Here is a 20,830-nt window from a genome sequence, read left to right on the forward strand (position 1 = left end):
CCCATGGCCACCCATTTCCAAACCCACCTCCCTAAGGCACCCATCCCTGCACATTGCAGGGCTGCTCCCCAAATACCACGTGGGTGCAACCCGGGGGGATGCAGCTGCTCAGCATCACCTGAACGAACAGCCCTGGGCAGACAACCTGAGTGCTCAGCATCGATCCCAGCCCAACCACGACGTGCAGCATCCTCAGGGACACAGCAGCTGCTCAGCAGCATTGTGCTCACCGATGGCTCTCTCCCAGGCTAGGAAGCAGGCTCTGCTGTAATTGCTGCTTGGCCATCAGCCACTGATTGCTCACACTTGTGGCTGCTTTCTTCCCTTTCAGCTTTGTGGCAGTTCTTTGGTCGTCCCTCCCTCCCACTCTGGGTTTATAACCTTCCCCTTCTCCCTCTGCAGCCCTGAATAGAAGACTTCATGCCCCTGGGTGGGTTGTCACTGGAGGAACAAAAGAAAAAAAAGCACAAAACAGCATATTCTTGAGGCTTCAGCTGAGCCTCCCCTGCTCACTGCAGCAGCCAAGCTGGGCTTTCTGGCTTTTTGAGGGCTCATGCTGCAGCCAGCTGGTTCAGAGGCTCTAACCCACCTCTGAACCCATTCAGATCCGAAAGGTGTGAGATCCCCACATGTGAATCAGCCTCATGCTGCCTGCTTGGACCTGCTGCCTTCTGCCCCTGCAGCCTGGAGAGCTGCAGCCCTTCACCTCCATGCGTTGTTCACTCTGAAACCTAATGATGGCACCGCTACGGCTTTACTGCTGATTAGCTCAGCTCTGCTGCTCAGAGCAGGGAGAGGCAATGCATTGGTCAGCTCTGCAGTGCTTCCCTCCACCAAATGAAGATGTTGCAACCAACGTGAGCTTTCCAAGAGGGCTCTGATCCAATGTGAGAACAGCACGGCCACCGGCACCGCGATCCTTGGGCAAGGAGGGACACTTCACGGCAGGGGGTGTGGGAGCTGACTCAGCTCACAGATGTCTTTATTTGAACTCTAGTGCGGCTGGACAGGGAGAGGCATGCGTACAGGACAGAGGAAATGGGAGTAGTATTGCCTTCATCACAGAGATATGGAACAGCATTAGAAAGACACCGACTCTTTCAAGCCAGCCGGGCTCACCCCACCTCAGCACCCATCCCCATCCCCTATTGCTTCCCATCCCCATCCCCCCAGCCCACCCCATGATGGCACAGCACCCCGTGTGTGGCACCCAGCGTGGAGGAGAGCCCCAGTTTGGCGATGGAGGTGGTCAGAGCGTGGATGGGGCACTGTGCAGGAGTGAGGGGGCGAGCAGCTGGTGGGACTCCGGCTGGGTCACATCAGCAGGATGGCAGCAGCTGGGGCACGTGTCCGAAAGCAGGGGCAGAGGATGGGGCAGAGCACGGCGGGGCTGGCAGCAGGCAGGGAGCCCCCCACTGCCCCTCTTCAGCAGGGGACTCGGCTGCCAAACCCCACTACTCCAGCCACAGGGATGGCAGCCAGAGCTTTGGGTCGCTGCGTGGGGCAGGCAAAGCTCACCGGGAGAACATCCCTTGGCCTCAGGGAGAGCATCCCTGGGGGAATGCATCCCTCAGCCTAGGGCAGAGCATCCCTCGGGTTTGGGGAGAGCATCCCTTGGCACCGGTGACAGCATCTCCCTTGGGCAGAGCATCCCTTGGCTGTGGGGAGAGCATCCCTGCACCGTGGGGAGAGCATCTTTAGGGGAATGCATCACTCAGCCTCAGGGAGAGGATCCTTGAGCCATGGGATAGCATCCCTGGGCCTCAGGGAACGCATCCCTTTGGGCAAACATCCCTTAGCTTCAGGGAGAGCATCCCTCGGGGCGCACGTCCCTCGCTGGGGTGCTGCCTGCATCCAGCTGGGGCTCAGGAGAAGGTGACCACCTCACCCTGGGGGTAACTGGAAGAGAGGACGTCTTGGCAGGTGTCTGCAATGAAAGACAGAGGTATTAAACATAGCATTGGGCACCGCTTCCATCAGCTGTTTGTGGGGAAAGAGAGGGAGAGAGACACTGAACTCCACAGGGACCAACACTTCATAGGGTGCAGAAAGCGTAGTGCAAAGGGATACAGCCTTCTCCTGGGAGAAAGTGCTGCTGTTCCATCAATAAACTGATAAAACCGTTTTTAAAAATGCCTTTAAATGGGCTCAGACACCATCAGCCAAGGTGGAGACGTGGGAAATGGGTGGAGAACCAAGGAGAAACAGACATAGGGATGGGGACGTGGGGAATGCCTCCACCTCAGCTGCTCCTTGGTTCTCCACCAGCACTGAAGTTGAGGTTAAAGAGGTTAAAGAGCAAAGAGGGAAATCATCACCCTCACCGCATCCTCCAGGAAAGCTGCTTGTGACCAAAGTCTCCAAACCAACCTCTAGCCAGATGTCCCAAAGCCAAGCTGAGTGCATTAATATCCTGCAGTGGTTTATTTTTCTCTCTCTCTCTCTCTCTTTCTCATTCGTTATCATTGAATTAATTAACATTGATTGGAGCTCTGAGTCACAACGCCGCCCATACCCGTGTGCCAGGTTTCCAGGGGCCGTCAGGCGGGGAGACAGCTCTGATCCTCCCGATAAGCACAGGGCTGCCCTTTCCTCCCAGCAATATTGCTGCAGAACCCAACGCTGGGCTCTCGTGGCTCCTTTCACCCCCTGCAGCTCCAAAATTTGGCTTCCTCAAAAGAAAAGTCCCATCCTCTGCTGCTGCGGGTTGGGCTCTCCACGCGCATCATCTTTTCAATGCCACATCCCAGCAAAATGCTGGGGGATTACAGCCCATAACTCCCAGGGCAGCGTGCCCCCAGTGATGGGCTGCTTTGGGGATTCGCCTTCGTCCCCATGCAGAAATATGGGTGGGATGCAGCTGCTGCAATCCGTGGCTGTTCCCGCTTTGGAGAGCAGCCTGGAAGCTCTCTGTGGGTCCCTGGGCCAGCTGGAGCATCCCCAGCAGCTCTATCGATTTCCCAGGGACACAACCCAGCTTTTAACTTCCATCTCCTCCTCCTCCTCCTCCCTGCTCAGAGCTCATGCATGAGCTCAGACCTGCTGCCCGCATCCCCCCGGGAGCTCCTTGGGAAGCAGCTCACCAGCCCCGGAGAAATCAGCGCGACTACAAAGAAATAACAACAGATGAGAGTTTGGTTTAGTCTCCAGACAAAGCCACTGCCAGAAAACTGCCCTCCTGTCTGTGCCCATCCTTACCCCATGGCTCCGATGTGAATCAGCCCTCCCCAGCTGAGACCTGGCCCCAAAACCCCTTTGGTTTGCAGGAGGAGTTGCCAGGTCCACTTTGCTCCTAATGGACCTCCCTGGACAGCCCCATCTCTGCCTCCACCTCCTGCCCCAGCACAGCCTGTGGGTAGGTCATACCCTAATTCTGCAGGTGGTTTTCCTATTTCTTTTATGTTCTGTTTGAGGACAAGAGGCTCTGCAGGTGAAGCATCCGACCCGACCCCACGCAGAGGCGGTGCGGCCGCAATGGGCAGCACTGGGCTGGAGCCACCAAACACCTTAGAAAGCATTTGGGTCCAACCCACAGCTCTCCATAAGATGCTCTTCTTTTCTCAGCTGCAGTTGGGGGGGGGGGGATTTGCAGAGGGGCAGAGGACCCCAATCCTCACCCAGCACTGCAGAGGTTGGGATGAACCTCAATCTGCTCCTCCAATCAGAACCGCTGCCCAAGCAGAGGAGCGGAGCGCCGGACTGGGAGGTGGGAGAAGGAGGCACTATTTTTAAGCTCAGCTGCGTCTTATTTTGCATCTGCCTCTGCTCTCTGCATTCCTCGTCAGCACGGGCAAAGGCTACGGCTGCTTTTTTTTTTGTTTTTTTTTTTATCATTTTATTGTCATCACATAAGCACGGAGGATTTTTTCCTGGCAGTCAGGGGAAGTCAGAAACAGGCTGCTTCTGGGTAGAGCAATTACTCTCCTGACATCTTCACCTCCCGCCCCACTGCCTGACAGACCTTTCTATTTTCTCAGCTCTTTCGGGCATCTCCTGAGAAACAGAGCAGTTGTTGCAGCAATAACAATTAATACTTTGCACGCAACCCGGGCTCCTGCTGCAGCACAGGACGGCCCTGGGAGCGACAGGCAGATGGGGGTTGATGGGGGCACTGCCCCAAAGCCCCCCCAGCTCCTAAGGATGAGCTGCTTGCAAAATGCTGTCAGCCTCAGCAGACAGACAGACAGACGGATGGATGCAGGGACACAGATCACAGCCTGGAGCTCTGCAGGTGGGAAGAGCATCCCTAAGCCCATCCCTGCAGCTGTGATGGGGAGGGGAGATTCCTGTGCACAGGGATGCAGCACACAGAGCACAGCGTCCTGTTGGGATGAGGTGATCCCCAGCAGCTGAGCAGAACAGGACACAGCTCTGCCTTTAGGGCCAGCGGGGCAGCAGGAAGCTCAGCCATTGCATCTCAACCACTGCAGCTCAACCACTGAGTTCAACCTCTGCAGCTCAACCGATGCACCTCAGTCACTGCAGTTCAATCACTGCAGTTCAATCACTGCAGCCCAACCATCACTGCAACTCCACCACTGCAGCTCAGCCATCGTTGCAGCTCAACTACTGCAGTTCAACCATCACTGCAGTTCAATCACTGCACGCTGCTGAAATTTTAAACCCCGCTTTTGGAGCAGGGCAGAGGCAGCCCGTGCTGCTCTCAATCGATCCCCTTTGTCAAGAATAAATCAAACCACCTTGCTTTCTCCCAATGCGTTTCAACTGAGCCGGAACGCGCGCTCCTCTCCAGATCCCTAAACATAGACAAGTGGCTGGGAGGATATTTGGGGGAAGTATCGTATTCACTCGCTCTATTCTTATCCTATTCTCCAGGCAGCCAATTTTGGCCACTGTTTGTGATAAGACTCCAGGCTGCAGAGCCATTTAGCGCTCTGCTCTTCTGATCCATCACAGCTCCTCTTATATTCTTAGCAGTGGGATTAACCCCTGCTCTCTCACCCTCAAAACCCACCGGGACCTCACCCGAAAATCCCAGCACCCCACTGCCCCCAAACTGCTATTCAGAGGAAGGCGAAGGGGGAGGGGGGGAGGAAGGAGAGCGAAGATGCTGTGGGTTTTTCACCAGTTTGGTGCCTCCCACAGAAATGCCTCTGTCTCCCATTCGGGGCCCTGTTGTTTTAGAGGAGCTTTTGCACATTAGTCATGCCTTCCACCCAGTTGCATAACGCCGAGGCTAAAAATTGCAAAGCGTGGCTCCACGTTGGCTCTAACAGGAAACCAGGGATCAACGTTGTGGTGCACCGAGGGTTTTCCACACCAAACCTGTGGCTGCTGGGGTTAATTCTCTGCTCGCGGTGCCTCTTCCAAACCTAGAGCCTTTCTGCACCACGCAGGGCTGCTGGCTCTGCTTGGCTTGTCCCCAGTGCCAGCACCTGACCTTGAGTAAATCATTTATGATTCCGAGCCCACGGAAAGCACAGGGGGTCACCTTGTGCCTTGCATGGATTCGGGGGGGAGGGGAAACTCAGCTCCTCCTGCTCCAAATGCAGAGAGTGCTCCGAGGGGAGGATGCTATGAGATGCACCAGGACCTCACCCTCACGTGAGCCCCATCCCTCTCCCACCCCATGGGATGCTGTGCCCCACAGCCTGAGCCCATCCAGCACAGCACTCCCTGCCCATTGGGGCACCACCAGCTCTCCCATCACACCCAGCTCTCCCGCTCCCCAATTCACAGCAGCAGCTTTCCCAGCTGCTCCTTTCCCCGCATCTCCCTCCCCACACCTCTTTACGGACCATCCACCCACATCCCACGCTTTCTCTCCCATTCCCCCACTTGAAGGGGGCTGTCGTTGAGGTTGCAAAACCCCATCCCTCCTTGAGACCATCCCCAAGTCAAACAGAGAAGCAGACACAAGCAGAGAAGCAGAGTTAGGCACAGAAAAGCACCAAACAAGAGGGGAACTGCTGCCGGGCAGGGAATAGAGATTTATTCATCCAGTGCCTCCAGAAATTGGAGGCTGTTTGAAAAGGAGCCCTAAAATGAGATGAACTCAGCCATTTCCAGCACAACGATGTGTAATTTGATGAGTCAACGCATCCTTCTTGCATTCCCAGCCCAAGTGCAAATGGGCCACGGGAAGGGACCGCACACCCTCAGCCCAAAGTATTGGGGACGAGTGAGGTTTCCAGGTGATGAAAAAACACTGAGCAGCCCTCCCACCCCCATGGGACTCCATGGGACTGTCCCAAACGCACGGACACGAGAGGACGAAGTGCATGGAGACGTCAGGGGTCCTGTCTGCAGGCAGGGGAGCGGGGCTGGGCTGCAGGTTAAAGCCCACTTCTCGGTGATGGGGACATCCTGGGCACCGCTGGGGACACAGCATCACAGGGATGGGGGGACAGAGCGACACGGGGAGCGCGCGGCCGACACACAAAGCGGAATCCGGGTGGCATTTAGAGGATGGAGGGGACGGGGGAGCAGGGAGAGCTGTAGCGCGAGGCGAGGGGAGCCAACCCCCCCGCAGGTCCTGCCACACCATCTATGCTGCTTAGGCTCCGAGATTTTCCATAGCCTTTATGAAGAAAAGGGACAGAGGTGAGGTTAGAGCCGCATTCAGCCCCACGCCTGAACGCTAAGCCCCCTCCCCAAAAGATCCAGGAAGAGCAGTGCTGCTCCTTGCAGCCTCTAACAGCCTGCTGAGTCCTCTCCCCACCACCCTGCACCCCACAGCCACCCCTTCTCCAGGGGGTGCCCCCACAGCGTGGAGCTGTGCTGCTGGTGGGGCACTGCATCACCCCACTGCTGGGCCTGGCGTCTGAATGAGGGATGAGTCCGGGCAGTTTGTGGGCTGAAGCGACTGGGGAAAGCAGTGGAATTCAAACAAATGTGGGATTTGGAAGGAGTTATTTCCCCAGCTCTGGATTGTTAAGCAGCAAGCTTCTGCTGACACCTTTCTGTACGCAGAGGAGCAGGTAGAAACGCTCAGGATTTTCTGTGAGCAATCGCACTGAAGAGCAAATATTTCCATTTCTGTAAGTGTGGGAACTCTTTGCACGCCCCCCAAAAGCCAGAAACTGCTTGGGCTCAGATGGAAAAGCAACAGCCAGATGTTCTCCCGGGTCAAAAGCAACACTTCTTGGGGAAAGAAAACCAAGTATTTGCACTGAAAATGGGATTGATGACCAAACAGCAGTCCTGATTAAGAGCCCACATGAGCCCTGAGCTGTGCCATTTGCCCCAGCCCTGTGGCTTCCACCTAACTGCAGGCCAGCTGCCACCAAGGGCCACGCTTTGCTAATTGCCAACACTGCACTTTGTTTGAGGAGCTGCTCTCCCAGCAAGCCATGCAGGTGCTAACTGAGGGATTGCTTTCAAAACACATTTGTTGCCAAGGAGCAGCGTGCACCCCAGGAGCCAGCAGTCCCGTGCACCCCACGATGCAAATCCTTGTGGTGCACGTGCATGCTCACACATGCTTTGAGCCAGCAGCAGATGGGGATGGGGTAATGCAAGCAGGCAGCAGAGCCCAGCAACACGTGTGCGTTTACCAGCAGCCTGGTGCCCGCATGCTGCTTGCACACACTCACGTCCCTGTGCAAACGTGGGTTTGTCCCTGCACCCTCCCAGCCGAGCATCACCAGCAGATGCTCACGTGAGCACTGGGTCCACATGCCAGGCATGGCTCTGCCCTAATAGCAAGAAGCAGAGTGAAATCAGTGCCGTGATGCACCGAGCTCTGGCAGCCAAGCTAAAGACTTGGTGCTTTGCAAGGCTGGGTGCTGCTAAAGGTGGTCGATCCCATTCTCTCCATTTAATGCCATTCCCTATGCCCTCTTTAGAAGGGCTGCTCTGGTTTCTGCCTCGCTGTTCCTAGACTATCCTAACCCACCTTGCTTGCTGCGGGCTTTGTCCTGCCTCCATATCTCTGCATGAAAGCAGAGGATGTGTGCTCAGGTGCCAAGAGCCATGCCAGTATCTGTGTCCCAGCAGGACGCATTGCTGGAGGGAGATAAGGGGTGTGCAGCAACCCCCAGCAGCAGGGAGGAAGGAAAGTGACCCCACTGGAAGCAGCCAAAGGGACAAAAGACAAATGCCACCATGCAGGTGTCACGCTGCACTCTGGTTTCACCCGAGGGGTGGTGGGCAGGGGGGCTTTTCTCTTTGAGCTGCCCCCAAAGAAACCAACTGTTGGCATCCGTGCTCCAACCATAGCAGCCGCCAAGATCTGCAGCATGTTCCTGAAGAAGCCCCGTCTCCTGATTTCCACAGCTTGTACAGACATGGGTACCTGTCCCAGCATCTGACAGATGGCCATCAGTGAATTGGGCTCCGAACCAAGCTCATCTCAATTTGCAGAGCTGCCAGCATCCCAGTACCAGAACAAACAGCCTCAGCAGGAGATAAATCAGGAAGAGGTGCTCTGCAGCTTCCAGCATCCTCAGGCACGAACACGGGAGGATGCTCTGCCCACCTCTGACCCTGATCCACACTGGGGTACGTCACCATGGGAGATGTCAGCCTGAACCAGAGTCCCACCTGCCTATCCCCAGTGGCACAAGTACTGAGGTTTTCCCTTCCTAAAGGGTCTCACATGTTGCTGAGCACCAGGCCACCTCCCAGCAGAGCCTTCAGGAAGGTGAGTGACCCACGTAGACATGCATTTTTAATTGCAGTAAAACACCCTGATATCTGCAGGAAGGGCAGGACCACCCAGAGATCACCACGGTGCCCTTCTGAAGAACTCTTAGTGCCACCCCACAAGGAAAATGACAGCAGTATTAATTTCCTGGCCTTATTCCTTAAAACTAAGTGGTCTTTAAGGTCCCTTCCATCCCAAGTCATGCGGTTTGGGAGCCCAGCAAGAGCTGCACTGCACCCTCAGCAGATCTTCCATTGGCTTCAAGGGGTCCCAGCTGCAACTCCTCAGCTGAAGAGCTGCCTGACCTGAGCATCTCCCAAGGATGAAGCCTTCCACCCTCCCCCCATCCCTTCCAGTGTCCTTCCCAGGGCAGAATCAGAACTTTTCCCCTCTCTTTAGGGAGCAGTGAGGAAAGAGCCCAACTTCAGAGCAAACAGCACTTCCAGGCAAAGCACCGAGAACTTTGAGCACATATTTGTACAACGCTCTGCTGCCCAAAGATGAACGCGGCTTTTATTTTTTTTTCTTTCCCCTCTTTTTAAGGGAGGAGGTTGTGTGGGAACACCAAAGGGAATCCTTGATTTCCCAGGAGAAGGCAACCAATTTGCTCCTGCTAATGTAATAACTGCCATCATCCCCAAACACCAACCCACAACTCCAGGGCTGCTGGAGCCCGGGGAGCAAAAGGCACTGGGGGGCGTGGGATGGACCAAAGCACCAGGGCTGGGGGTCACAGCCCCCAAAATGAGACCCTTCCTCTTTGCCAAGCAACAAATTGAGGGCTTGCAAAGCACGGCATCATCCTTCACCCTGCCTGGCCCCAGCTCCCATGCACTGGGGTGAGGGACTGGGACTAACTGGGCTGAAACAGTGCTGAGAAGAGAGAAGTAGGTCAGTGCTGCAGCTCTGCATCCTCCCACACCCCCTCGGACGTACAAGAGAGCAGGAAAACTAAAGAACTGAGCCATGCCCTAAGGATTAACCCAGCGATCCAGGATGCAGGTGGATCCCATGGCTCCAGGATGCAAAGGGACCCGACTGAAGAAGACTGCCTCTTTGTCACTGGAAGAAGAGCTCTGTGTTTTCCTGGCTGGTCTCCCCCACAGTTTTCTCCCAACACTTCCCAAAGCTCACTTTCTAAACCCAGAGGAGACAGCCTTCCTGGCAACCCCGTGCTTTTGGCAAGGCAGCAGTTGACACAGCACGATTCCCCACGCTCAAAGACACCAAAAGGCATTGGAGGAGGAGAGGGAAGGGACAGAGAAAAGACCACAGGCTCTTTTTCCCTGTTGAAAACCTTCCGACCCGCTTCAACCACAATCTCACCACCTCCTCAGGAGAGGCACAGCACCCTGAGATGGGCACAGGGCTGACCCCACGGAAGGCAGCGTGACGAGCATCGGGTCCCAGATCTCAAACGGTGGCAATCAGGGGAGGAGAAAACAAGAAGGTAAGAACTGCCACAGAGAGACACAACGGATGGAAATGAAGCAGATGGAGAGGCAGAGAAACAAGGGGACTTGGGGGCCTGGAAATGGAGGGAGCAGAGAAGAGCCAGGCAGGCAGATGGAGATGAATCCCAGCCTCAAACAGATGCAGGAAGCCTTGCCCCCAACCCACGGCTCCCAGCACCAGCCCTGACTGTACCTTTCTGGATGCCTCCATCTGCTGTGCAGGAGAAGTCACCCGTGGCCAGGAGGAAGCACGTGGAGGATTTTTTGTTCTTGTCCCTGGTGCTCGAGCGTTGCATGGGCCGCTTCTCCTCATCAGATGGGGACAGCGGCTGCTCCTCGTCTGACAGCACCACGTTGGCCTCACCATTCTGCTTGGAGTCTGCAAGAAGGGCAGCAGACACCCATCAGCAGGAGGAACCTGCAAAGCAACATGCTCGGGGTGGCCAGAAGGGGCTCATCAAACCCCTACAACGAGATCACAGGTAGCTCAGAGCAGCTCCCAAAAATCCAAGCTAAAATACAGCTACCAGGGAAGCAGAACCATGCTAAATCTTAACCCCAAGCAGCAAACAACTACTCTTCCTGCTACTGAGGGCTGTATACCCTGCAGGGCCAGCCAGAGGAGAAACACCCCCCCCTGGGACTTTGAAATCCACCCCCACAGCTGATGGGAATTTGCTCTTCCAAATTCACACCATCTGCAAATAGGAGCTGTTTGGAGAAATGCTGAATTTATGCCACCTGATTCTGGGTTGCCATCTGAGAAGATGCTCTGCACGCTGAAGACCCATCCTGAGTTCCTGAATCAGTGCTGGAGTGAAGGGATGGGCTTTTGACAGCTCCTCCTGCTTCCCACTCTGGGGTGTCGTGGGGCAGAGGGGCTGTGCAGGCATTTGGAAAAGAAATATGCTGGGTGCCCACCGTTCCCTTAGCTCAGCCCAAGTGATGCTGCCCATAGCTGGGCTGTGCAGAAACAGGGACATCTTTTAACCAGGAGAACACACTGGGAATGCCCCAAACTCCAGCTCAGTGCATGAGACCAAAGTACAAACGTACGGAGGCTGATTTTGCTCCTGCCTGGGCAGCGCTGGGCTCATCGTGCAGGGAACCACATCTCATTGGAGATGAATGGGAAAGCGAGGTCAGGCCCCAGGAAGTATCTATGGAGTTATCAGTCTTGGTGGAGCACGCCCTGATTTACAGCGGGAGGAAGGAAAAGAAAACTGACCCCAGGGACACTGCCAAAGTGAGATGGGGATTGGGATGACGGTCTACAAGAGTTGGGTCTGTGGTCTGCAGCAGTTGGGTCAGTGGTCTTACCTCTGTCAGGATAAGCAGGATGGACCAGGCAGGGACCCCCTGAAGGTGGGGTGACTTGGTCTGTGTTTGGAGAGCAGAATATGGCCCTTTCCCTGCACCCAGCTCTAGTGGGAGATCCACCAACACCACTCCCCATACCCAGGTGTCCCAACCAAGACCTCAGCACTCCGCGAGCCCATGGCAGCATATGGGAACAGAGCCACAGCCTTGGGGGCTCCCAGAGGTCTCCCCCTCCCTCTGCCCCACCTTTGGGGTCTCACCTGACCGCTTCCGCTCAGCCACCCCTTCCTCTACCGCCAAGGGGCAAGTGTCGCTCTGGGTGCTGTTGCGGGGGGAGTTCTCCTCAGATTTGCAGTAGGTGGGGGAGTCCATCGGGGCCGGACGGGGTATATGCTTTTTCTTCTTCTTTGGCAACTTCTGCTTGGCCATGGCCAGCGAATAGTACATCCCAAAGTTATTGACAATGACGGGCACAGGCATGGCGATGGTGAGCACCCCGGCCAGAGCACAGAGGGCCCCCACCACCATGCCTGACCAGGTCTTGGGGTACATATCACCATAGCCCAGCGTCGTCATCGTGACCACGGCCCACCAGAACCCGATGGGGATGTTCTTAAAGTGAGTCGGGTCGCTCCCGCTGGAGTCAGACGTCTTGGCTCCGATCCGCTCGGCGTAATAGATCATGGTGGCAAAAATCAAGACTCCCAAAGCCAGGAAGATGATGAGGAGCAAGAATTCGTTGGTGCTGGCCCGGAGTGTGTGACCCAGCACACGGAGACCCACAAAGTGTCGGGTCAGCTTGAAGATCCGAAGGATCCGGACGAAACGAACCACTCGCAGGAAACCCAGCACATCCCGAGCAGCTTTGGAGGACAGGCCACTAAGACCTACCTCCAGGTAGAAGGGCAAGATGGCCACAAAGTCAATGATGTTGAGCATGTTCTTAACGAAGAGAAGCTTATCTGGACAGCAGATGATACGAACCAGGAACTCGAGGGTGAACCAGAGGACGCAGACCCCCTCGATGTAGGTGAGGATGGGCTCCGTCTCCACTTTGTGCGTCAGCAGGATCGTCGTGGTGTTGCCCACCACGAGGGTCTCCGTCACGTTGACGTTGATGTTGAAGGCCTCGTGTGTCTCCAGGCAGAAGGTCGTGATGGAGACCAGGATAAAGAAGAGCGAGGCAAAAGCAACTACCTGCAAATGCAGAATTAGCCAAGCTGTTAGCTGAATTTCCTGGGGATGCGTGGAAAGATTTGGGTCACCTGGCTTGGGAGAGTGCTGATGTTATGGAGCACCATGATGATAACTGCAGGGCAGCCTGAGGCATGCTGCTGGTGTCACCTGAGTTTAGTACATCTCTTCTCATCCCTGCAAGCATACGGCAACAGCAGGGATGGGAGAAGTCCTCATCTGATAAAAATGAGGCTCAAAACACCCTGGGAGCTGTGTTGCTGCCACCCACCTCAAGACCAAGGATGGAGAAGGGGGAGGTTTTGTTGTTTGGGTGTTCCTGTTTGGAGCAAGCCTGCACTGGGCACACATGGGAGAAGGCATCTGTGAGAGGACTAAGTCAAAGAGCTTTTCCCTGCATTCAAACCAAACTCCCAGCTCAGGCCATTTTATTATTCCATGAACCTAATGTGAGGTCTGGGACATGGGCAAGAACCCACGAAAAAAGCATCAGAGCAGAAAATCCCTCCATCTCCATCTCCATCTCCATCTCCATCTCCATCTCCATCTCCATCTCCGTCTCCGTCTCCGTCTCCATCTCCATTTCCATCTCCATCTCCATCTCCATTTCCATCTCTGTCTCTGTCTCTGTCTCCGTCTCCATCACCATCTCCATCTCCATCTCCATCTCCATCACCATCTCCATTTCCATCTCCATCTCCATCTCCATTTCCATCTCCATCACCATCTCCATTTCCATTTCCATCTTCATCTCCCTCCCTCCAGGGCTGCTTTGGTTTCATGGGAGCAGATTTTGCTCCAGCGCCCTTTGCTGCTAACACAACTGCCTGCACCAGACAGGATGCAATCTGCTGCTCCCACTGCATGGCTCATGGCATTGCAAACCCCCCTGCCCAGCACAAGCTGCTGGAGGCAACAGCCCGGGTCGTTGGCTGGAGTGAATCAGCAGAGGAGACAGCCCTGAGTCACGATGGAGAAAAAAAAGCCCCAGCACCACTCGTAATGTGAGAGCATCCTCATAGGGTGTCCCAAGGGCAAACCCACGTGGGTCTGGCATAGAGAAAAGCATCATCCCTCCCTCCCAAAGTGAGGTGTGAAGTTTAAAAAGACTCAAATCAGCAGAGAAACCTCTGGAAGGTGATTCTTGCCCCCAGCAATGGGTGCTGGCCCAGGGATGGGCTGAGACTCTTCCTATCCCCCAGCAGAGCCTGATGGTGAGACCCTGCACTGCCCTGAAGGAGCAGTAGGGCAATGGAATAGGACTGCTGTGTGAGCCGTGGAGGTGAGAGCTGACAGCCCCAGGAGCAACAGCATCCTCTAAAAATAGGAGTCAGGTTCACAGCCAGTGCCAAGCAGTGCCTCCCCCCCCCTTCAGTCAGCAGTGCTGCAGTTTTGTGTCAGCTGAAGACCTGACCTGAGATAGCCCAGCTCTAACCTCTGTTTTGCTCCAACCTCTTTTTTTTTTTTTTTTTCCCTTCCCTTAAATGTCTTTAAAATAACATAAAATCCATGTCTATACACAGCAACCACCAACACAGCGCTGTGAGTCCCACTAAACGAGTTCCCCAGAACCTGATCCCTGTGCTTGGATGCAGCTTGGGAAGGGTGATCTCAAAAAAACCATCTCCCCGCATGGGGTCTCTAGCCTGAAGGTCCCAATGGGCATGAGGTCAGTGCTGCAAAGGGAAAAAAAGGAGGAGATACACGTAAGCAGAGTTTGGAAGCAGAGCTAAAACCACAGTCAGAGCAGCTTCCAATGGGGAACAGTGGAGATCGATGCTGAACTTGGATGGCATCTAACCAGATGCTGGGAGAGAGATGGTGGAGGGAGAGGAAGATGGAAATAGCCACGAACCAACTGACTCAGAGCCCCAGGGGCTGCTCCAGGTGTGAGGAGGAGCAAAGAATGGAGAAATTCAGCCCCTGAGACTCTTAGTCACTGCTGTCACAGGATGGAGGGGCAGCACTCCTTTCCCTGCTGCCAGCTTTGTGAGAGCAGCCGTGGGATGTGCTGCATCCCCAAAAAACCCCAACAGCCACCACTGACCCTCTTCCAAAGACCAGAGCAAAAAAATCTTGCAGCGTTGCTCCCAATTTGGAGGGGGATCCACGAATGTCGCACCAAAGGAGCATCCCAGTGCTGAGGGGTGACACCAAACTGGTGACAGATCCCTGCAATAAGTGGGCTGCTGTCACTTGGGTCAAGTGCACCTCAGTTGCCCCTTCTGCTGGAGCAGTTCTCCCAAATATTGCAAAACCACGTTGATATTTCTGCATGGAAAATACGAGCCTGCAAGAATCATGGCTGGAAGTTGGCCGTCCCCACAGCAGTGCTGAGCTGAGCCCTTATCTCAGAGGGCACAGAAGGGAGCAGGGAGCTCCCAGTACATCCCAGTGCTGCTCCATCCATCCCATTAGCTCCCAGTCAGACTTTGCAGCCTGGCTCCCTCCTGCTGCTTCTGTTTAGCAAACGACTTTCCTGTAGCTGCTCAGCACAGAACAACAAAAACCCGAACTGAATTGCTCTGCTCCATTATTTTGGTGCTGTGGTTCTTTAATATCTTTCAACACTCAGATGCAATGAGACCCCGAGATGGGGAGAGGATTGGGTACCCCTCCTGCAGCAAGGAAAGCTCTGCTGCCCCAGTGCTGTGTGTGTATGTGTGCCGTTCCTGTGTTAGCTGCAAAAACACCTCCTTGACAAAGTGACCCCTGCCCTGTGCATTGCTGGTGGGTGGGAAATGCCTCCAAGATCCCATCTTACCATTGATGGGTTTTTGCACCTCTAAAAGCATCCAGAATTCATTTTGTTCCCAAATGCCCACGTCTGTGTGTGTGTGTGGCACGGGTACAGTGGGGGGAAGTGTGCATGGATGGAGCCAGATGGCCTTGGAATGGGGTGGGAAGGTGTCTGGGGTCAGTGGGCAGCACTTTAGGGGTGATCTAAGAGCTCTGGGGAGGAGAGGCTCTCTGGAAGGCAGAGCCCAGGCTGTGCTGTGAGCCCAAAGAGCCCAAAGGCAGGGGTTGGGAGCATGAGGAGATGCCCACGGTGGGAGATGGGGTTGCAGATGTGTAAGGATGCCAAATACTCACAGGGACTGCATGAGGTGCATGGAAAGGTGGGGGGGAGGGGGGGGAAATGGGAGATGAATGCTGAGCCACTCTCTGTCACATTTCAGAAGTTGTGGCAGTCCAGCAAAGCTCCCATTGACTGGAAAAGGGGAAGGGCAGAAAAAGGAAAAGGTGGGGAAGGGCTGCCAGCCAGCCTCACCTCTGTGTCCTGCAAGGTCATGGAGCAGATCCTTCTGGAAGCTCTCCTAAGACACACGGAGGACAGAAACAGCCAACACGGCTTCGCTGGGGGCAAATGGTGCCTGACATGTCGGGGGGCCTTCTGCAACGTGGCTGAGACCGTGGCACTGCTGCCCAGAGCTGTGAGTGCCCCATCCCTGCAGTGCATGAAGCCATGGGTGGTCCTGGGCAACCTGAGCTGGGTGAGACCCGGCCCACAGCAGAGATTGGGCTGGGAGATCTTTTAGATCCCTTCCAACACAACCGTGCTGTGATCCTATGATTCTGAGAGGACTCTGTGTGTGTGTGTGTGAGAGCTGCAGCTGTGAGCCTGAGCTCACACGTGCTGATGGGGACCGTATGCTGAGCGTGGGCTGCATCAGTGTGGTGACAGTGGGGGGCATGGGTGCAGGGCACCAGCAGGGCTGCGTGGGGCACCTTCCTGGGCCTGAAGAAGGGTACGAGCTCCTTGGAGACAAAGGTAAGGATCCCATTTATTTCAGGACCCGATTTTGGTGTTTCCCTACCCAGCATCTCCTGCCAGCACTCACACATGCCAGGGCACAGTCCCATTAAATGTTGTTTTTTTGGTATGTGCACACACACAGTCCTGTCTGTCCTAGAGCATCCCAAAACGCTGCCAGGGCTCAGCCCTGCCAAGGGCTCTCCCAGACAGTTCCACACCTCCTTGACAGGCCAGGAGGTGCTCAGCAGCACCCATAGGTTTGAAGGGGACCCCCAGCCTCAGCCCATATGTGGTGCATCAGGAAGGGATGGAGAGACGATGGAAGAGGTTTCCCATGGGATGAGAGATGGCTGGGAGCACGATACCCGATGGAGCTTCCTATGGGATGGGAGGTGGTCAGGAATGGGACACCCAACGGAGCTTCCCATGGGATGGGAAGTGGTCAGGAATGGGACACCCAATGGAGCTTCCTATGGGATGGGAGGTGGTCAGGAATGGGACACCCAACGGAGCTTCCCATGGGATGGAAGATGGTCAGGATCACGACACGCAATGCATCCATCCCACTCCTGAAGGGGAGATGGAGACGTACCTGTAGCAGGGCCCCAACCCCATTCACCAGCACATTTTGGGAGCTTACCCTTGCTGCCTTGGATGAATAGGGATCCTCAAAGAGCGCCCACATCCTGGGCTGCCAATTCCGACAGCAGCCACCCCCTCCAGCAGCCCCAGCCGCCCCCGGCAGCCTGTCCTCCATGCCCAGGCGTTGAAGGGCCATCTCCCTACCCCCTTCCTCTTCGGGCTCCTCTCCTCCAGCCCCTCCTCCAGGTTCAGGACTCTCAAAGATATCCAGGGCCTCTTCAGCATCGCGGTGCTGGCGGTACGTCATCCAGCAGCAGGGCTCCACGTCGGTCTCGTCGATGCCCCAGTAGGTGAGCTCCTCCTCGAAGAGGGGCCCGCAGATGTCGGCCGGGCAGTGCAGCTTGCCGGTTCGGTAGTAATTGAGGACGTAGGAGAAGATCCCGGGGTGACGATCGAAGAAGAACTCATTGCTTTTACCATCAAAGTCAAAATTGCTCTGGGCATCGGGGTCGGCGAGCCAGGCCAGGCGGGTGCCCGGCAAAGTCCGTAGGGTGCTTTTGTAGGTTTCATGCCGGGTGCCCCCTACGTTGATGGTGATCTTGTCCGAGTCTTCCCCTTTGCCCATCTCTTCCTTCAGGCATGTTTTGGAAGGTGGTTTGTTCCCCGACTTGCGTCCGCGGTAGGAGGAGACACACACCGAGCTGATCATAGATTTCGGTGGACGGGAGACGCGCGCTACGCGCACCCTTCCTCCGGGCGAGGAGCCGGGGGTCCGCGGAGGCGGGCGAGGGGAGCAGCGATGGGACTGAGGAGGGCAGAACGGGGGGGGGCTCAGCCTTCGCTCCGGCCTCCGCCAGCCCCGGCGCCGGACGAGGGGAGCGGGATGGAGCCGAGCCGGACACCGCTGGCTGCCGGGGGCCGGCAGGGGAGGCTGCAACCTCCACCTCCGCCCAAGCCACCCCCCCGGATTAAATCCGCCCTCCGCCCGCAGCCAGCGCGGCCCCGGCGGGCAGCAACAAGTGGAGGCGGGCGGAGCGGGGGGAGGCTGCGGGTGGAGGGCCGGGGGGGGTCCGACCGGGATGGAGGAGGCCGGGAGAAGGAAACGAACCCCGGTACCTGCAGCGCCGGTTGCCGGGGGGGCCCCGCCGCCCGCCCCTCCCGCCCCGCGCTCCCTCCGCCCCCCCCCTCCCCGTTTCCCGGTGGCTGCGGTGGGGTAGGGGGGGATGGAGGCTCTCCCCCCCACCCCCGGGGCCTCCCGAGGCGGCTGCGGCGGTGGCAGCGGGGGGGAGTGGAAGCGGCCCGGGAGGGCCCTGTTGCGCTGCAGCCCGACTCGGCTCGGGGGGGTTGGAAGCGGCGAGGGCTGCTCCGGTGCTCACCGGGGAAGCTCCGCCGCCGCCGCCTCCCCGGGGGGTTTTATAGGGCTGGGAGCGGGCGGAGGGGTTTCAGGGGCCGGCACCGCCCCGACGCGGGGCTGAGGACCCCCCCGCCCCGGCGCCCCCCCCGGTATCTCCGGCCGCTGCCCTCCATCCCTCCATCCCTCCCCGGCACGCTCCTCCATCCCCGCATCCCTCCCTCCATCCCCCCATCACGCCCATCCGTCCGTCCCTTCCACTCCCCCCACCTCAGCCCCCCCGGCCCCCAGCTCACCTCCCCGCGTGCAGCGAGGCGCTGGAGGTGGGGGCTCAGTGTCAGCGAGCAGTCAGCCCCGGGCACCCCAGCTCCGCTTCGCTCCGGAGGGGAAATGCAGCCCGGAGCCGCCTGCGGATCTGAAGCCAGCTCTTGGCAGAGGCTCGAGCAGATCCCATCCCTCCCTGGCTCGCAGTCCCTCAGGTCAGGAGAGAGCGACCCCGGGTGCGGGCCGGTGGCTGGGGGATGAGCAGGGCAGTGCAGGCAGACCCGGCCCTCCTCCCCTCCCACGACCACCCCTCCCCGAGGAGCATCCCCGCTTCGCCTTCTGCGGGAAACGTCTCCCCTCCCCGGCGCTGTGCCCGCGGGTATCGCGGGGCACCGACCACCCCCTCCCCCCAAAGCCCCTCCCTGGGGGGGCTCATCCACTCCCTTGGGGGCCGGTGAAGCTCAGCCCCATCTCCTGGCGCTGGGGAGGAGGAGAAAGGAACGAACCTGTCGCCAAGGCAAAGACCCCCCAGGGACCCGGAGCTGCCTGAGCTGTTTACTCCAGCAGTGGCACCGGGGGATGCAGGTGGGGGTTTTGGGGTCATGGGTAGGGTCAGAGTCTGACATGGGCACGCTGGTGGGGGTGGAGGGCTGAGATGGGGGGTCAGCAGTTGAGTAACAGCATCCTCAGCGCAGAATGAATTGACCAAAAGTGGGGGACGCTGCCCCACTCCACCATCATTTCCCCACTCTGCAGAGGGTCCCAACGGGGTCCCAGCTCCCATCTCACCCCTCGTCCAGCTCTGTCCCCGCAGTGTCACACACACCCCTTTGGCTGGGGGGACACAAACACTCCATCCACCCAAAAGCCACGATGGCCATCAACACCACACTTAAAACCTTACCCCCAAAAAGCCCAGCTCCAACTGTAGCTGCAACCCCAAAGCTTCCAGGGCCAGTCCTGAGCGGGTGGAGGTTGGCACAGCTCCACACCCAAACCACCTGGGGCTGCAGCAGCAGGGGAGCACAGAGCCTGAGGGAGAGCAGTGCTGGAAAAATCGAGCCTTGCATCACTGGGCAGGCAGTGCTGCTCAGCTCCTCATCAGCAGTAATGCGAGTTTGGGCAGGAGGAAGGAATGCTGCGACCTGATGCTCGTATTTTATATGGTCACTCTCATTCCCAGGAGATCACTGTGCTCCCGAGTGGGAGGGGGTGGTCAGGCAGATAAATGGGTTGGATCCAGGGAAGGAATGGAGCTTTTAGCCAGCAGCACCCGCCCAAAGCTGGCAGCTCTGTAAATATGCCTTCAGATTTTTAATGTCCAGGGGGAAAAAAAAAAAAAAGAGAGAGAGAGGGAAAGAAAAAGGAAGAAAGAGAGAGAGAGAATAGAAAGAGCTTGATGGAGAAGCTTGATGGAACTGGAGGGAGTTGCTCTGCAGGGACCTCCCTCATCCTCACTGTGGGGTTGAAGGCTTCTCAGCTTATGTCTGGGGGAGGGATAGAGCAAAGAGCAGGACCACATGGAGGACCAGCATCAGCCTAGGAAGCAGCAGCCTCTGGGAGGGGTCCAGAGGTGAGGAATGGGGTCCCCAGGTTCACTGGTGGTCTCTGCTCTGCCTCCCTCCAGGCCGTGACCCCAAGAATAGGGCACATCCCCACACACAGCCCAGCACAAGGGCTGGAGGGAGCTCAGAGGGCTCATGGGCCAAAGGAGAGGATGGGAAGAGTTGGGAACAGCAGCAACCACAGAGGAACGGGGGAGGAGGGTGAACTTCATCTCAAATCAGGGAGAGCTGATCCTGCTTTGGGGGAACAACAGAAAAACCGACCCCCTCATCCCTCACCACTGGGATCTGTGACCAAAAACACATCGACCTCAGCAACCTGCAGGGGCCGTGCCCTCACCCCTTCGTTCTTGGGCTGGGACGGCTCAGCTCCGGGGTTGGGGGGGCTGCTTTGAGGTCCTTTCCCATGCTGTGATCCGATGATGTCCGTGGCGGTGGCAGTGCCCGCGTCGCTGTCACACAGTGCCACCTCGTGGGTCCCACCCGGCAGGAAAGCCGGGCAGGCGGCTCCATCTGGTGCAGATTTTTGCTCCGCAGAAGCAATTCGGGGGCTGCAGGAGGTCGGGTTGGAGGGGGAGCAGCGAAGATGCTCCCATCGCCTCCATCTGGAGCTGCTGACTGCATGCAGTGCCTCGGTTTCCCAACTGGAAGACTCAGGGTAAAGCCTCAGGTTCACACCTGCATCTCATTCTCTAGGGCTGCCAAGAGGTGGGATACCCAAAAATCGGCCCCCCA

General features: G+C 57.0%; 1 protein-coding gene across 2 annotated transcripts; it reads right to left on the reverse strand.

Moving 5' to 3' along the window:
- Positions 1-444: 444 nt before the first annotated feature.
- On the reverse strand, positions 445-18,869 carry KCNC4 (potassium voltage-gated channel subfamily C member 4). Of its 2 annotated transcripts, none has more exons than XM_031605905.2 (5): positions 18,563-18,691; positions 16,974-17,720; positions 11,643-12,579; positions 10,256-10,441; positions 445-1,927 (listed from the first exon to the last, which is right to left on the reverse strand). In XM_031605905.2, the coding sequence occupies exons 2-5, from the start codon at positions 17,622-17,624 to the stop codon at positions 1,866-1,868; spliced, it is 1,836 nt and encodes a 611-aa protein (XP_031461765.2). In that variant the 5' UTR covers positions 17,625-17,720; positions 18,563-18,691; the 3' UTR covers positions 445-1,865. The 2 variants fall into 2 exon arrangements, with proteins under 2 accessions (XP_031461765.2, XP_031461764.2); XM_031605904.2 differs by lacking the exon at positions 445-1,927 and adding an exon at positions 5,984-6,541 and having other exon boundaries at positions 18,563-18,869.
- Between the last annotated feature and the right edge of the window lie 1,961 nt (positions 18,870-20,830).

Source organism: Phasianus colchicus, chromosome 25 (genome assembly GCF_987193195.1).
Source record: "Phasianus colchicus chromosome 25, bPhaCol1.hap1.1, whole genome shotgun sequence".
Lineage (NCBI taxonomy): Eukaryota > Metazoa > Chordata > Aves > Galliformes > Phasianidae > Phasianus > Phasianus colchicus.

Excerpts from the sequence above, each read along its gene's own strand:
- KCNC4 (XM_031605904.2), bottom strand. The coding sequence starts at position 17,624 with ATGATCAGCTCGGTGTGTGTCTCCTCCTACCGCGGACGCAAGTCGGGG. Across the intron at positions 12,580-16,973 it reads ATTCATCCAAGGCAGCAAGG|GTAGTTGCTTTTGCCTCGCT; the intron begins GTAAGCTCCCAA and ends CTGCATTTGCAG. Across the intron at positions 10,442-11,642 it reads GGCTGAGCGGAAGCGGTCAG|ACTCCAAGCAGAATGGTGAG; the intron begins GTGAGACCCCAA and ends CCCTTCTTGCAG.